A 19,003-nucleotide genomic window follows, 5' to 3' on the forward strand; every position below is an offset into this window, starting at 1 on the left:
CACAATCTCATTTCCTGGACATTAAAACTCCACTACAAAAAAATTAAAATAAAATTAAGAAAATCAAACCAATATCTAGTTTGTATCTTACAATTTAATTACCAAAAAGCATTAAAAAAAATTTCAAAACAGCTTATGGATGAAAACTTGAGAGAACTCAAAACGAATAAAGGTTTTATATCAAGTTCAACTTTGTTAACCTAATTACATCATAAAATAAATAAAGATTTTAAAAGAGATTAAGATACATAAAGATTTTAAAATAAATTAAACTTTGATATCACATGACATTATAAAACCAAAAAATTGTCTTTAGCATATAAAAATTGAATTGATCAAGGACAACAAATTCATAGTTTATATATCTTATCTTGCACTTATTATTTATAATAAGTTGAGGTGCTAATTAGGTGAGATGCTTAAGCTTTATGTAAGTTAAGGTGCCTATTGGTGAGACAAGGATAGACTAGTCCCCAAGTAGGGGTATGCTTGTTAACCTAGTTATCAAGCGTTGAACCTTGGACCTTTATGAAAAGAAACAAATATTTAGCACAACCTTAACAACCACTCAAATTGCAAGATTACCTCAAATTGGGCTAGGGGAAAACACCAAGTAGACACTCGAGCTAACTCGACAGACCTAGAACTCCTAAACCATAAGTTGGATTATGTTGATCTTTTTAATGCACCTTCGTAGCTGAGTGAAGTACTTAAGCTAAGATTTTGACTTTTGGATCATGGAACGCACAATGGTTCAAAAGTGTCATTTCAAAATGCTCGTCTAATGCCCACTATGTCCATGCACCAATAGTCGCTAAATCAAAAATGTCATGACTTGTGGCTAAATGTCCCTAGCGCACAAATGGACTAATCAATAGAGATCGACTATTAATACATGTATGATCAAACTATTAGTACACTTGTTTTTATTTTTTATCACAAAAACCATAACAATTACAAGAGACATGAAGCGTCAAAGTTCCTGCCTAAAATGTGATAGTTGAAATGAACATCAAGAGTGAAGAAAAGAGCAGGGAAATAGATAAATAAATCAAAAAAAAGGTCTATGGTGATTAGATCTTAAACTTTAAAAAACTTAATATTTATAGTATATGATAGAATATAGTAAAGTATAATTTTAAAAATAGCTATATGTTGAATATATAATTTTAATATTTAACTTTTAGGTTTTTGAATAAATATAAAAACTCTTTAAGTTTTACTTTAAAATTAAAATTAAGAATTTTAAAAAATTAATGCATAGTTCTTTCTATAAATATATTATAATGAATTAAAACATATGTAGATTAAATTTATATTATATATAATTATTTTAATTATGTTATATGATTTTTAAAAAAATAACATATGAGCATAAATTAATGCAACCATTTTTAATAGTGGTTTTTGAAACATTAAATGTGGATGAATAATGGTTAATTGATGATGTGGAGTCGTTATTACAAGTTAAAGGAAGGTTTGTAAATGGTAATGCTAAGTTTGTTGAATACATTTTAAGAAGACCTTGATACTTGGAAGCATTAGAAAATTCTAGATGGAAATATTATTTTTACTTATTGTGCATGATGATCCACATGCCTTGTTTTTTTTTCTAAGTTTTTTACACATGTTTGTAAACAAGCATATGAAAACATGCTTATTTTTGTTTGACACCTTTCTTCCTATACATATTTGGTATACATAATACCATAATTTATATGGACATGCATCAAATAACTTCCTCTTCTGTGATGTTGTAGTTAACTAGCCTTTGATTTTAAACACAAAGCTCAATACCTTAATGCTAAAATCTCGAACAATTTGAATATGAAGGATTTTATGCTTGAACCAAACTTGGTTCCTTCTCAAATTGAGAAAGAAAAGAGTGGAAAGATGATTGTTTCTATTGATACATGTAGTTGTTAGGAACAGATTATTTACGTTGCATTAGTAATTGAAGCAAGTAATCCTTGTCTTTGTGGGGTCATCCTTGTCGTTGATACAAAGAATCATGACGATGGAGGCAAGGATTTAATGAAGAACGCCAAAAACAAGCCCTTTTCAGTGGACATAAACTGCGATTGGTATGTGTCATGTTTCACAATTGTAACAATTCATTCTTTTTACCCTATATCTCAAAAAACGTGTTATAATGTAGTTTTAGGATCATCGAAATTCTGAATACTTAATTTTCTTGTTTGAAAATTTCCCTACAATTTTTTGCAATAATTTTTTTTTAAGGAATACTATATGTTTACTAACGCAACAATGGAAGACTACTACCATAGACGTTGTCTCCTAGACTACGATCATTGTTGAGCTTTGGAATAGGGTATAGAGAATTTAAGAATCCTCACTTGGCAACACACAAAAGAATCATAGAATGACTTCATGTGAGTAGTGATAGAGGAGGGTTTGCCCACAGGGCCTGTTGTGGAGGCAGGATTCATGAACCATATTTTATCTGCAAAAATGGAAAGGGGTCTAACATGGAGTGAGTAGTAGGTATCTCCTATAACAAAATATGCATTGGGGAAGAAGTCGGTGGCACTAATCTTATTGGGTTCTTTTTAAAAACTCAGTTTTCTTCTCGTAACAAGAAAAAACCCCAAGTACACTTTGTGCAGATATAGGTAACAATGACATTATAGAAAAATTGCCTCCTCTAAATGGATTTTACTCAGCAAATTGAGAAGACACATGGCCATCAACAAAATGGATGTCTGTCAATTTTTTCCTCACATTGTCTGCATTTTATTCCTCTTTATAAAACTTTTTTTCAATAGAAAAAGTTGGTATTTATTTACTCCAATAAATCCTTTCTTATATACCATCTAACTAATGTATTATAGAATTTTTTTTAAATGTCATGCCGACATCTTCAAGAAGTTCATCAAATTTGACGACGAGTAATTGTTGCTTGGCATAAGACGAAGGCACACAGACATTCTTGTTTCCATTATTTCGTATGGGATGCTTTTTCGTTTTTTAATTAGGACATGAGGATGACTATTTGTAGAGTTGCAGAAGAGCAAGCGCCCTATTTCTCCATTTTGGGGGAAAGTAAACTTAAAATATGGGAACTTTGGGATATAGTTCATATCGAAAATATGTATTTTTTGACAGAGTATGTGAGAACTTTAAGAAACACAAAACCTCTTTATGGTTGTACTAAGCCCTAACGACCACAGAAATTTAACATCACTAGGCCAAACAGCAATATCTAGAAAAGTTTTATTTTAAAAAAAAATTAAATTAAATGATGATTAAAAAAAAACTTACATCTTTGAGAGCTTGTTGGGGGCTCCTCTGTGATCTTACAATGGATGGCAACATCAACTCAAATTTAAGGGAGTGAAGAGAATTAGTAAAGAATATGTTATTATCATCATTTTTTTATTGTTGTTTGTTGATTGCTTCTAGAGTTTCTAAGTAGCATTACTGGAGATTATGGACAATAGACCCAGAAACAAAGAGCTCGGGTGAATATTGCTAACTTAAGAAACTATACCAGAATGCAAAATTTTCTACATGACCTCCAAGACAATAAAACAGTAAAGAGAATCAGAGAAAGGCGGTGGATATGGCAGTGGACAACAAAATGGCAGCAAAAAAGAAAAATGATTATAAAAAGGAGAGAATGATCAAGGTAAAGTTGTCCATTAACTTGACATTTAATGTCAAAAGCTTACCACTAGTATTTGATTTTTTAAATTTTCCTTCTAATTTTCATTTGGAAAATAGATTTTTCTCCTTGTCTTTTTTCGTGGTGGCCAATAAAAGTGTAGATAATAAGTTATTTTCTACTTTAAAAATATATGAAAATAACAAATCAGGTAGCAAACTTTAGCCATAGGTTAATTCTAAAATTTTATTGGTCAAAAAAATTAACTTTTATAGATCTAACCAAATGCATAAGTATTCAAGCCGTAGGCACGAACTAATAAGACCGCAATCTTTAATTACATCTTGACCCCTACCATATGACCATCCTCTAATTTCAAAGTAATTAAAATATATAGTTAATGACCATAAATACAAAATAGAATGTGACAAATCTTTTTCAAACAATTATTTTATTCTGTACATAAAATTATAAAAATAAAATATAATGTCAGCTAATGACATATCATGAATGCGAGCATCAAGATATTAATGAATTTTACGTGCTCTGCAAATGTTGACTAACGTCTACAAAGGCGTGACAGTCGCCCACCAAACGTCACATCCTCATCATCACCAACGTTTCCTTTAATCATGTCACTCCATATCTTATTATTTCCTACAGCGCATTATTTTAGATGAACAGTTTATTATTCTCCAATGAAATAATAATTAATAATTATAACTATAATAATATTAAGATATCTCTTCTATCGAGACAGGACACTCCAATATGCTGGCCATGTGAATTATTAACGTTTGCATTTTCAAGATTCTCATTGTCAATTAACCCGAATGGATGTGCCTTGAGGTCCGACAGCTCTGAAATGGTGTATTTATTTCAATACTTCATTCAATTTATTCAGATATCTTGATTTGACCTTGAAATGAATTAACGAAGGAGGATCTTTATTTTTATTTAAAGAAAGAAAAATTTCCATATTTCAAGATCTATTTTTGTTATTAAAAATTTTTGCCTTCTAAAAAGGAAAAAAATCTAATTTGTTCAATATAAATAAACTATTTCAATTTTATCTATTTTTATTTATTTATCATTAAACGTTAAATAATGCTTTTGTTAACCCATCCACACTTTCATTATAGAAAATTAATTGAAATGCCTTATTCAACATTCTTTTACTTATCTCATCAAAAAGCAAAAAGCTTCCATAGTGGATGTATTTTCTTTTTTATTCTTAAAGGTGAACAATTTGCCTAGTATTACAACTGATCTCATCAAAAAGCATCCATAGTGGACCAATTTTTGTTTTGATCTGAAACAGTGGACACTTTTGTCTGTCCATTTACAGGGAACTTGCACTCTAAGACAAGTAAAATAATTGTCTTCCAGTTTTTTAATTTGTTTTTTCTTTAATTTTGTCTCTTATTGCTGATCTGTTACTATTAAGGTGGTCCTTGCTTTTATTCTTGTAACTTATAATGTGTCAATCCAATGTTCAAGAAGATTGGTTTTTTAATTTGTTATTTATTTTTATTTTTTCTAATTTTAAGCAATTGGAACAGTTTCTATGTTTAGAAGTTTTGTTGGTGATTATTGTGTTCTTGATTTTCTATATAGTTTGGTCTTTGAATTCAACTATGTAAGATTTATTCAATATTAATATATGGAACTATCATTAAGTTATTCTAACTTTTTACTATATTTGTGATCCATCATAGAGCAATCCAAAACATTGTATTAGACAATTCTTACAATAAAATCTATAAACTAGAGTCTTTCATATTTTTTCTTCAATTTTGTTTACAATGTTTTGCATAAATATGAACTTTTTAAAAAAGTTTTGCAAACAATGTGATAATTTATTTGATCTTATACGCCCATTGATTTTTTTTTCAAAGTGACTATTTATAAAGATTTGTGATCAACATGATATTCTTTTACTTATGCTCTTGATTTGGTAGCTTATTCGATCTTCTATACACATTGGTCTTTATGTTTTGTAGTTGCGTTAGAATAAAAAAAATTGTAATTATAAAAACATATCAACATCTATAGATGTTAGAATCTTTGCCTTGTATAACATATTACAATGGTTTGAGAAAGCATACATCTGAACTAGATATATCTTGTTTGTCTAAGCACCTACATCCAATGAAATCTAATTCATCAAATTCAATTAGGATTTTCACCTACTCTAAATGCACCTCCAAGGGTTTGAAACTTGAAGATGGCTTTTATTTCATTACAATCATCCCGAACAATTGTGTACTCGACTAATTTAACTATGACCCTTTCACTTTACTAATGCTTGTGATCTCAAAGCCTTGATCTTGTGGGTGCTCTTCAAAAATCTCACTACATATAGGATTTTAATAAACAATTTTTTAAAAGATGAAAAACAACACACGTAACAAATCTGAAAAATTGGTTTGTCCAAACAGTTTAATAAAATCAAAAAATTCATAAAGCGAGACCATAGAGTGGAAATGAAGCTAATTGTTGGCTTTTTGTTTATAGTTTCATTGTCAACATTAACTCCGATTCTTTGCGTATTGTTTGTTAACTAAAGGTGCAAATTCAATTCATTGTCAGAGTCGTGATCATATTACTAGCCCTTAGCTAAATAGTCGAACAAATGCACCTGACGTGACAGGTTTTCGAATTTTTTAATTAATTTAAAAATCAAAGAACCATAGTTGTCTGATTTTTAAATTAATTAAGAATTTTGAAAAACTGTCACGTCGGCTGCATTTGTTCGGCTGCATAGACATCGCCATATTACTATTCCAATAACTACATAGACTAACTAATGGTACCTTCGAATTACTGGTGCAGAGTAAAAACATGTACCAAACTACCTATATGAGCTGATGACAGCTACAGTCTACATCTGGCTCGACAAACAAAGAAACAATAAAAAAGTACAATTTGTCCTTGTTTGTTGCAATACGAAAATCCATGTAGCAGAGTGATGCCTGCTACAGCCTACACCAAACTCCTACACATGAAGAAACGGTGAAAAAAGTGCAATGTGTACACGTTTGTTGCAAGCCTCATTCAACCACTAATGACAAAATGGCATAAGGCAAGCTCCATAACGAATGATTCATATAACACGTTATGGTGGCTTCAGCAGGAGCTAAGCAATCTCTTCAGTCAATGCCAATGTAATGGCATGTGATATTTGGAATTAAAATTAATGCAAGCCAAGCTCAGTCTCTCCCACATGGGTGAGGAAAACTGTGTGATGCCCACAGTAATGTTGGACCGCTATTTATTGAACAAAACCAAATCACTGGTAAATAACAGTTAGTGATAGAAGGACCTGAAAGAAAAGGAGAAACAATCACGATTACACAGCCCCAAGCGCAATGAAACCACCAGTTTACAAAACAGCAGATTGCGAACAAGGATTTGAACTACAAAAATCCACATAAATTATCCAGAACATCCGCAGCCTCAGTTCAGGACAAGTATGATGATCCAAACTTCAATTAACCAACAAGTGAATACTGCAGCTGGTGAACACTCGCTTTTGCTTGATCATGACATATTCTAGGAAATAAAGATACAGTACTTCATAATCAGTTCAGTATGTAGCAGGAAGCTCGAGAATGAATACAAAAGTGTTCATCATTAAAACAATCTATCATACAATGTGCCTAAATTGATATGCGGGCACATATTCTAGGAAATAAAGCTATAGTACTTCATAATCAGTTCAGTAATGTGGCAGGAAGTTCAAGAATGAATACTCAAGTGTTCATCATTAAACTAACAATCTATCATACAATGTGCCTAAATTGATATGCGGGCATACACTTTTAAATGCATGATAAAATTAATTTGAACACATCTAGATGCATGATATAAAAACAAGTCGTTTAGTACAAAATTCATCAAACTAGTCTCAACAAGGCTTAATCAGTAGAAGGCTCGGTGTGCACTGCATGGAGTTCAATCCCAATTCGGTTAATCAATTTTTCTTAGGTAACAATATCTATCTGATTTCATATTCCTCCACAAACCTTTTACGTATTTACATAGACCCAGCCCCAAAATCCCCCACTACTCAAAAACCCAAATCCAATCCTTGTAATATACATTACCTCAAGGTTTACATAGACTGAAGCTGGAAATTGAGGGATATAGGACAATCAAAAAATATTCTGGCCCTGAAAATAATAAATGCAGCCATTCTGGCTTGTAATTCCACCTGAAAGGTTGTTTGCTTGAATAAGCAATTGGCTGCACTGCATTTAAGGATAGCAGGAGTTTGCATACTGAAAAACCCTGTTCTTGGGAAACAAATTATGCAATATGGTCAGTAATCATAATAGCTTCCCATTCCCCTACGTGACCTAATGTTATGATGATCATACATTGGATCACCATAGTCAACAGGTTTGATCTCCACTGGTTCATTTATTTCTCCAGTTTCTTGAACAGCTCCAAAGACAACTTCATTACTGGAATCATAATTCCTTTCATAAAATGTTTGAGGAGCAGATGAATGGTGTCTCAATGGTTTCAAATGGCCTTGACCATCTTCATCCTCATAGTGCTCATGACGATTGTTGAATGAACCACTGAAGGTGAACTTATTCATGTATTCTCTTGTGGGTCGGACATCATTACTGTGTGACTCTGATGAAAGAGGAGGTGACATGGGTGTATCAACTTCAGGCTCTCTAAATGTCACTGATCTCTTCCGCCTTGGTGTTAGTTGTGGCTCAATATCATCGTCTTCCGGAATAAGACTATCCCGAAGTGGCCATAGATCTCCCTTTTTATGTGGAGATCTTCTTCTAAATCCACCTGTGATATAGGAAAACAGACCTCCAATAATTTCTCCTGTGGACTTGAAAACATCTATGAAGAACTTTCCAAAGGAAACCCAGCCAGCATCTACATTTCCTTGATCTTCATCAAGAGGGAACATTGATGGTCTATTCCCTGCTTTTGAAGCAGGCAACTTCTTCGAGTTGGGTGATTTGTCTCTTTGTTCCTGCTTAGAGATTCAAAAATACGTAAGGTTTTCATGACTTTTGTTTTATTAATCCTAAAGAGTAAACTCCCCAGAAAAAATGCAAGAGTAAGATCTACAGCATCTAGAAGCTATTAAGTCTTATTTCACCGTTGCTCATCAAACAACTCTACTGCATAATCAAACAAATATGATCTAAAATCATCAAATTCAAGATGTCCCCAACTTCCAATTAGTACAAAAAGTCCTTAAAATTAATATGTAATTCACCTGTCGAGAAAAAGCAGTAGTTACAGCTCCTTGTTGAAGCAAAGCTAAGACGTAACCAACTAAGACTGCACCCCCCATGAACAGAATTCCTGCATTATAAATGATCACAAGCATCTTAAACCAATAACTTCAGAAAGGACAAGTGAATAGGTCACGTCTCCTCCTTTCCTAGCTTATAAAAGTTATAAAAATATGTATCTCAATTTTTTTTCCAAGACAGCGTAACCAAATTAGACTCATCTAAAAGATGCATCCTTCAGCTTTAGTTAATACAAAAAGGTGCAAGACATTATAAACTATAAGATTGAATAGTTCATTAAGCTAGAAAACAGACCTGAAGAGAAATTGCTGCCATACTGGTATGCGCAATCATCATAGTTAAGTTGAATTTCACGAATAGCCTGATTCCCCCTATCAACAACCAGTAGAGAACATGTACTGCCAACATATACAACATCGAAGTCATTTGAGAACTTGGCATCTTCACTGGGACCATCGATGTGTCCAGGCTTAGTAGACCTCCCTCCAGCAATGGTGGTGACACCTGCAGCAACCTCCATTTCTTTAAGACGTATTAAAGAACCTAAGATCCCAAACCAATGATGCTCATGTTTAACATTGGAAAACCCCAGCTTCGATTTTGAGGAGATTAATCCTTCTTTGTATGTATGTGCTTCTTTGGGGCTAGAAGTTTCTGGCCTCAAATATCTGTGTATGCTACTTTTAACTTTCACATCATTTTTGGAGTCTTAATAAACTCCAATTTCTTAGTCTCTGAGTTTTTACCTACAAATTACGGAATCTGTGTTCCTTTTACTGTGCCTGATGATTCAGACCTAAACTTTTTATCTTTTGATTGTGCTTAATCCTGCGGGTTTAGCGATGCCAACATTTTATGCTTATGGAATTTATCAAAGTGAACATTTAAACGTTAGGCAATCATGGAGGGCAACTCTTTTGTGAGCTCGTTTATACAAGTGAAGATGTCCAGATATCAGGCCAGCATAATGAACAAAAAGAAGCAAAAAAAATTCAAATTTCAAATCTAAGGTTTGTGAGTACCTGCTTCACCAATCTTTCTGATAGCCATATTCATTGTGTCTGCAACATACACATTTCCTTTGTCATCTACAGTGAACCCTTTTGGATGATTGAGTCGAGCCAGTTTAGGTTTTCCATCAACATATCCTGCATAACCATCTGCAGAGCCCGCCAACAATTTTGCTCTACTGTCTGTTTAAGAAGAATGAAGGAAACTCAGTACTGCCAAAAGCTAAGGAGAGATCATATATGTAACCAATGTGGAAACGAGACCCATGTTGACAAACTAAAGGTTAGAAATTTATTGAAAATTTTGAATAATACAGACAAACATGTGGAGTAGCAGTGATACAATGTCACTGCTAAACAACATATCGAAGTTGAAATACTGATTTTGAAGTCAAAGCAGAAAACCCCAAGTAAACAGAAACACACATACAGCGAGATAATGGTGGGGTGACACGAAGAATATTGCTGTTCTCAGAATCCAGTATAAGTAAATCGCCATCTGGAGAAACCTGTATGGAATAGGGTTCAATTCCGTGCTTGCTCCCATCAAATACTGTTTCCACTGAGTACCCACTCTCAAACTGTAGAACAGGCCTACCTGAATAATACGCCACTTTATTTGTCAGCATACTCACCAGTGCACTACAAGTGAATACATTGGTACTGAATTGCTATTATCAATACCACACAACAGTTTTGTCCAACGTAAATCATATCTTTGAGCTGAAGCAAGATAAATAACTAATAAAAATCACATAAGTGTGAACTGTTACAAGCTAGAGTTGTCGTTGCACCAAAAGATCGACCTGTCAATGCCTGATACAACCACTAGACTTATAGAACACAGGAGGTGGTTAAACCATGTCATGAATTTCAAAGGGGAATATGTTGGCAATTATTCCAACAAAATAATCCCCCCCCTCAGCGTTACCCGAGGAGATTCGAACCTGTGACCAAGCTCTGATACCACTTGTTACAAGCTAGAGTTGCATTGCACCAAAAGATCGACCTGTCAATGCCCGATACAACCACTAGACTTACAGAACACAAGAGGTGGTTAAGCCATGTCACAAATCCTGAAGGGGAATGTTGGCGGTTAGTCCAACATGAACAGTTGAACATGTATGGAATTTTGTAGTTATTAATGAGAAAATTACCAGTTTTAGTGTTGCTTGGAAAAGCCCATATCCACTTGAGTAGAGCAGCGAAAGCATCGGAAACAAAGCCTGCAAAACCACCCATTTCAGGAAAGGAATTCAGATCCAAGTCAGATAAATATCAAGTATCAGCAATGTAGTGGAGAAGGGTAGAAAATACGAAGTTCACATATTCATGGGCATTTTTGTTGCAACATGTATTGCCTAAGTTCAATATTCAGTAGCATTTGGTTAAAACTTCAAATAATACCCATTTTCAGGACCGCTTTAGCAAGCAGGGTTTCAACCCTTGAAGAAATGTGTCATCTGATTATGTAAGAAATGGGGGATATGTGAATAGCAAAGAACATCAGATAGTACAGTGAAACAAGAAAATAAGTTTGGGCATGGATGAGTTTAGTACAGTGAAACAAGAAAAAATAAGTTTTGACATGAAAGAGTTTCTGGTTCAACAAAATCCGATTTTTCATCGAAATAGTCAGCAACTAAATCCACAAAGTTAGGAATTTCAGTATAATGAGGCAGGTTTTGCAAACATTTCACTAGAATGGACAGGAACACACCCGGTAGCAATGGGAGGTTCAAAGTCTGTAAACAACCGAAACTCTAATCGATAGACAACATGCATTATATTTGAGGGCATCCAGCTTGACACTATCATACCAAAACATGATTTCTACTTGAGGGGTCGTCGAATGCCACATGAAATAAACTATTGGATGCCAGAATTTGCAATGGGCAATGGCAAGCTATTTCACATTACTAGAGTAACGAAATGATGGATAACTGAAATCTTTAGAGGCTTTTAAGCTCTAGATTTTTTCATAAGAAGGAAAGCGGCCGAATAGCAGAATCTAACTAAAAGAACTAAAGAATCCACCTTTAAGTTCCTTTGGATTCAAGATAATATCAGCATACTTGGCATAAGATTTTGCAGGAGGAGATGAAGAGGAAATGAGCCTGCCTGGAGGAGCAGCAGAGGCTGTGTGAACCATGCCTTTCCACGGGCTTAGAACTAACAGAAATAACATCAACATCACTGCTCCTTTGTTCATATCTGTTCCTTGTGTGTTTTCACCCACAAGTCCAAATAAACCCAGAGGGAACAACTACTGTCCTGGAGAACCAGCAACCAAGTCGTCTCAAACTAAGAAAGGAACCAACGCATAATGTTAATATTTTAGCTCAAGTTAACAAACCCCACTAGGAAGTTACACTGATTCTGGAGTTCTTAGTACTTGTTGAATAATCATTGCTGCTCCTCCCAAAATGCATGATCAGCCCTGGTGAATAAACTCGAAAGTCCAAACTACAGATCGTGCTGATTCTTCAATTTATATTCCAAGTACAACAAACAGATCCAAAGTTACACAATCACCAGATGCTGTTCTTCCCAAATACTTCCCGCTTCTCTCCTAATAAGACACCCACAAATCCTGGATTGGCCCTCATAAACGACCTCTCAACACTTGAATCAGGTAGGTACTTCATACAACAAACCTTCTATCCTCCTGCATTGCATTAGGGTTCTGACCATTCACCATCCAATGTCTTAAAAAAAGTAAGATAACCGACTGGGTTTATGGTCTTTGTTTTATTCAATGATTTGTTTTCAACAAGTGGGCATTCATCACCTTGGAGTTCCAAGCAGAGACCATGTTCAAGACGCAAAAGAGGACAAATTTACTGACAAAATACAGAAGATGGCCAAAGCAGAATGGGGTGGACGAACAGAGGCCTACTTGTATAGACACCTAGGTGTTAAGTCCATAGAAACAAAAATAATGACCTAATATATGGATGTACACAATAAAATGACCTTAATATATGTATGTACACAATAAAATGACCTTAATATATGTATGTACACAATATTTTGCTCTAATACCGTATGATGCATATTGTCCAATGGCTATAAATCGGATACAAGTCCACTTTACCGTTCCCGAACACGCTTTACGGGGATGCTGTCTCTTTCCCTGTCTTCCAGTGCAGAGTCCAGCTTTAGGATGATGGTGACCCACAATTACCACTGATGATTTTTTTAACTATTATCCTGACAACACATCTATTGAGCAAATCAGTCATCTCATTAACATAAAGATAACAATGCATTGAGAAAATCATCTGACTACCATAAAGATAACAAGGTGTTTATCAGATAAGAACGTATTTAGGAAATTGCTTGATTAGAATAAAGATAACAGCGTACCCTAAAATTTGCGGGTGGGGACGGGTTGGCCATTAGTTTGATGGCCTTAGGCTGGTTCAGTTCCCTAGGAATCTATTGCTTTTGACAATATGACTTGCCCTCATAATTTGTTTCTTCCTTCTTTTTTAAAGCTGTTTGGGATTTATGTCTCATCTGGGCTCCAATTCAATAATCTGAACTATGAAATTACTGAACAAGCAACTTCTCCGTCCTTAAATTTCTGCTCGCTTTCAATGTGAAATCATATGAGCTGCTACTTCTCACTTTCAGTGTGAAATCATATGGGCTTTTTCTTCATTAAAGTTTTGGGTCCACGAACGATATTAATCATGTCCTAAAAACAGTATGTCCATTCAGCCGTGCAGAGAGTCTTGTCTTTTTCCATTCCTGATATAGTTTGCACCTGTTTTTAAGGTTTCTCCATGTTTTTATCCCTAGTATTATGGTCTTTAAGGGATTGTAATAACTCTGCTCATGTAAGAACAAAGCCTCCATATGGGCAAAGAGAGTTATCATCAAACTCTGCACTGAATAGCGAGTAGACTATGCATGCTGTTGTTCTGATGATGGAAAAATTTAAATGGTGACTTTTTAATGACTGTTTCTCTCGGTTTAGGTTTTAATTGTAGGGCAGAGGTGTCATAGTTTTGCGAATGGTCTTTAGGTCTTTAATATTATTATGTAGTTGGAGTTTTACTTCCAATAAATTAGAGATTTAAAAGAAAATTTTGAATAGTAAAATGTTTTGGGAAATTTTAAGCTTTTATTATAAATTATATTTCTATTATAATATTTTATTATATGTTCTCAGTTTTGGGGGATTGTTTCATTTTATATTTATTACCATGGTAGGACTCATAGGTCATTAAAGGAGCTGATTTAGTTGGGAATGGGAAAGAAATGCATATTGGACAATTAGATGAATCTCACATTCATAATCTCTTTGTCGGTGATAGTTTGTTGTTTGGGGTTGCAACTATGGAGGAGGCTATGGTCACTAAAAATGTCATCCTTGATTGTTCTTCTTCATCTAGCCAATTTGTTAATCCAAGCAAGTCCAAGGTCTTCTTGATCAATGTTTCCCCCTTGGTTAGTAGGGCTTTCCTTGACTTTTAGGGATTTGAGGTGGAGTCTTTCCCTTGTAAATATCTGGAAATCCTTTTTTAAAGTGAATGAGAAGCATGAATTTTGGGATAAGATTTTGACTTCCATCTCTAATCAAATTCTATCGTGGAAGCATAAATGACTCTCGTTATCAAGGAAATTGTTAATGATTAAATCTATTTTGAATGTTGTCCATATTTATTTAATGTTTGTCCTTAACATGCCTAGTTGTTCATATTGTGGCAACTGATCATGTAGTGGGGGTTGATGTTGTGGTGATTGCTCATCCATACTAAAAGAAAACCAACATTTAAAACCCTAAAATGGTTGATTTTAGAGGTTACCCTAAAAATGTTGTTATAAGCGGCTAAGATGTATAATGCGTTGTAATGTTGGTGTACGTTTTTTGCTGGATAATAGAAAGGTTGAAGGTTGTGCAGGTGGACATAGCCCAAGTTTTGGGTGAACCACATTAAATTTGTGTGTTGTATGTGTTCTTTGTGGATTCTTCTTTTGTTTCTACGTATAATTGTTTATTCTCCCATTGTTTTGGATCCATCAAACCCTAACACTAGCTAGGTAAAATTGGATTTAAAAGGTATTTTAAGGTCCTTTTTGTGGGATGTGAATGTTACAAAAAAGGATAGAATTTCTTTATTGGCTTGGGACAAGATATGTCTTTCTAAAGATTGTTGGGGTTGGTATTATAAATTTAGGCATGCAAAATAAATCCTTAGGTGCAAATATGTTTTGGAATATGTATAAGTCGCCTTCTCTTAAGTAGTGTAGACTCATGAGGAATAAATATCTAGACACCCCTGATATTAAACAAGTGTTCACAGTATTTGATCTGCCTAAAGGTTTTAAGAATTGGAACTTTATTAGTTTATGTTGTGATGTCATTCTACTACATTTGTCTTGGGTAAGGATCTCAAGCTCATTTTTGGGAGGAATCCTGGAATAATCACCGACCTCTATCCTTCATCCCTAAGTTCTCATCCATTTCTGAGTCTTTAAAGGTTCTTTGGGGCAACAAAGTCAAAGATTACTAGATACTAGATTGTTCTAATATCACCCCCTTTGTTATATGGAAAAGTATTGATTTTATGGATTGTCCTTAGCAAATTAAAGATAATTTTTTATAGAGTTGAGTAGTGTTGGAATTATAGATGGAGTAACTAAGAGGGAGGGTGAATCAGTTACTCCAAAAACAAATCCATAGATCCCTTAGATGTCTTGAATAACTATTTACTGCTATTACTCGGTAAATACTATAAAAAAATGTTGTAACTCGGTAGATTAACTTGTTACTGATCTTCAAGCATGCATAAAAAGTAAATAACATGAACACAAGAGACACCAGATTTAACGTGGAAACCCAATATGGGAAAAACCACCAAGTAACTAACTACCAATTTTCACTCTTTTGAAGTGAACCCTGTTAGGAGCCAACCCGGTTAAAGGTTACAAAACACATTGTTAGGTGTGACCCTATTAGAGGATTTAATCACCCTATTAAGAGTGGCCTTGCTAGAGGTCTTTAGAACAATTGAACTGAACTGTCACCTTGTTAGAGGATTTACAAAATGGCTATTAAACCAACTCTGTTAAGAGATTTTGAAATCATTACTACAATGATTAGAAAGTAACAATGAATTGACCTAAATAAGATGCAATTGAATTTGTTGATTACATATCTCTATTATGCACTATTAGATCCTTCTCGATCAAATATACCTTTGTTGCTCCTCAATGATCTCTGATCATCCTTCAAAATTTGCTCTCACAATAATCAATCCTCCTTCTCATTCACATTACATCAAATTCATCACACACACACATAGAATTCGTAGCTTGACCTCTTATATATACCATTCAGATTATCAAGTCGGCTCATCCACAAGTTACTCTTACCAATAAACCATACATCATTCGGCTACATGTATTATATTGAACAAATAAACTTTATTTTACAAAATAATGAAATCCTTCATTGGTCGACCTTGCTCAGTAAACACTGCTCTAGAAATAATTTCTTGAGTTAACCATCTCAACTCAGTTAATACTACAAAATCCTTTGGCTGCTGAGTTGACTCCGTAAGAATTGAGTTTTCTTCGCTAACCATGAGAGCTCGGTAAGAACTATCTTTGCCATATTTTCCTTTGATGACTGAGTGAGCTTAGTAACAACTGAATTTCTTTGTTTAACCTTGAAAGCTCGGTAATAACTATCTGTACAAGGTAAAGCCTAAGAACTCTCGGTAGACACTGTAAACTTTCTTTGCTAACCTTCTAAACTCAGTAAACTCTATCTTTTGCCTTGCTGACCAACTGAGCTTGGTAGACTCTGACTGATAACTGATATGACATTTGTGTAACATCAAAGACAACACAAAATTGAACAATTGTATCCAACAATCTCCCTCTTTGGCATTGATGGCAACACAACATGTCATAGTAGAATAAAATTTGAAAACAAGTCTTTACTGACAGAATGCTTCACCTTTTTACATTTCATATAGTAATCTTCCTCTTTCATAGTAATCTCTCCCTCTTACATAAATTCTCTTTTTCTTGCAAATTTCATAAAGATATGATAGTAAACTCTCCCTCTTTGACAACACATGCCAAAGACAACACAACTTAAATGAAATTCATGTACCTTAAGTACTAATTCATATGCAATGTCTTCATTACTTTGTTGCATCAACTGATAAATCTTCAATTTTGTACCTGTTGATGCATCACTAAAACTGTATTTTAGTGAGCTTCAGATAGGGGAATGACCCCTAACTTACCTCTTAGGTACAAGAATGCATCCTTAGGTAAAGGCTTTGTGAATATGTCAGCAATTTGTTCCTTTTTATGGACATATTCCAATCTAATTTCCTTATCCTACACCAATTCTCTGACAAAGTGATACGTTATAGTAATATGCTTGGTTTTAGAATGCATCACTAGATTTTTGGATATGTTAATTGCACTTCTATTATCACAAAACATAATAATAGGTTCTTTGATTTCTTCCTTCATACCTTCTAATAAATAATGTTTGAGCAGTTTACTGCTACAACAACATATTCAGCCTCTATTGTGGATTGGGAAGTACAGTTTTGCTTTTTACTTGTCCAAGAAACCAACCTCTTTCTAAGAAAGAAAGCTCCTCGACTTGTACTTTTTCTATCATCAATGTTCCCTGCCCAATCTGCATCAATAAACACTTTTAAATCCAGATTCCCTCCAAGTTTATACCATAATCCATAATCTTCAGTTCCTTTCAAGTATCTCATGATCCTTTTGATTGCCATCATGTGATTTTCTTTTAGTTTTGCTAAGAATCCTACCACAATTCCTACTACAAGGGCAATGTTTGGTCTTGTGTGCACTACATACTGCAGCTTTCCAATCATAGATCTATATAATGTCTGATCCACTTCCTTTGATTCATCATCCTTGGTAAGTTTCAATCTAGTACACATAGGAGTCCCAACTGGTTTGCAGTCTTCCATACCAAACTTTTTTAGTATCTCCTTGATATATTTAGATTGAGTGATGTAGATGCCATTCTTACTTTGATGAATTTGAAGACCAACGAAGAATTTGATTTCACCAAACATTGACATTTCAAATTCCTTGTTCATTTGTTCTGAAAATTCTTTACAAATATCATCATTTCCAATGAAAAAAGTATCATCTACAAATATTTCTGCCAAAACAATCTTATTATTTGGTCCTTCCTTGATATACAAGCTACTATTATCATTAGTTCTTTGAAAACCAATCTAAATAAGATAGTTATCTAGTCTTTCATACCATGCTCTAGGGGCTTGTTTCAGACCATACAAAGCTTTATGCAATTTTCAGACCATGTCCCTTTTGTCTGGATCAACAAAACCTTCAGGCTGTTCAATGTAAACTTCTTCATCTAGTATACCATTGAGAAATGCTAACTTGACATCCATTTGATAAACTTTGAATCCCTTCTATGCAACATATGCAAGTAAGGTTCTGACACCTTCCAATCTTGCAATAGGAGCAAAAGTCTCTCCATAATCTACACCTTCTTCTTGAGAGTATCCTTTGCATACCAGTCTAGCTTTGTTCCTTGACACCTTACCATCTTCATTTCACTTGTTTCTGAATACCCACTTAGTTCCAATCACATTTTTGTCTTTAGGCCTTGGTACAAGAGTCCATGTTTTATTTTTCTCTATCTATTCTATCTCTTCATTCATAGTTTCAACTTACTTCTTGTCATAGTTCCTTCAGATTTATCTCCAATGATCTGATCTAGTGTATGATGCCTTCTGACATACTTAGCTAATATAGGTTCCTTACCTTTTGAACACTTTGTATTTTCAACCTCTTGCATTTCAGCTTCAAGTTCTACTTCTGGTTGCTTGGGCTCAGTAGCTGTTGATTTGGTAGCTTTTGTTTGCAACTCAGGTTCTTGCAACTCGGTAGGTATTAGCTCAGTTTGAACTTCCTGTGACTCGGTTAGTGAAGACTTGGGAGTTGAAGATTCCTGACTGACATGTATATTTGGCATTGTATCAGGTTCAATGTAAACAAATCTGCTATAGTCTTCAAGTTCTCTT

General features: G+C 34.2%; 1 protein-coding gene across 3 annotated transcripts; it reads right to left on the minus strand.

The window, feature by feature from the left end:
- Window positions 1-7,567: 7,567 nt before the first annotated feature.
- On the minus strand, window positions 7,568-12,921 carry LOC149559188 (uncharacterized). Of its 3 annotated transcripts, none has more exons than XM_089833097.1 (7): window positions 11,970-12,921; window positions 11,090-11,158; window positions 10,363-10,530; window positions 9,945-10,115; window positions 9,217-9,426; window positions 8,883-8,971; window positions 7,568-8,633 (listed from the first exon to the last, which is right to left on the minus strand). In XM_089833097.1, the coding sequence occupies exons 1-7, from the start codon at window positions 12,142-12,144 to the stop codon at window positions 7,950-7,952; spliced, it is 1,566 nt and encodes a 521-aa protein (XP_089689223.1). In that variant the 5' UTR covers window positions 12,145-12,921; the 3' UTR covers window positions 7,568-7,949. The 3 variants fall into 3 exon arrangements, with proteins under 3 accessions (XP_089689223.1, XP_089689224.1, XP_089689225.1); XM_089833098.1 differs by having other exon boundaries at window positions 12,054-12,883; XM_089833099.1 differs by having other exon boundaries at window positions 12,008-12,881.
- Window positions 12,922-19,003: the final 6,082 nt, after the last annotated feature.

The sequence above is a fragment of the Cupressus sempervirens genome, chromosome 5 (assembly GCF_028749045.1).
Source record: "Cupressus sempervirens isolate cs-2001-9-10 chromosome 5, ASM2874904v1, whole genome shotgun sequence".
Taxonomy (NCBI): domain Eukaryota; kingdom Viridiplantae; phylum Streptophyta; class Pinopsida; order Cupressales; family Cupressaceae; genus Cupressus; species Cupressus sempervirens.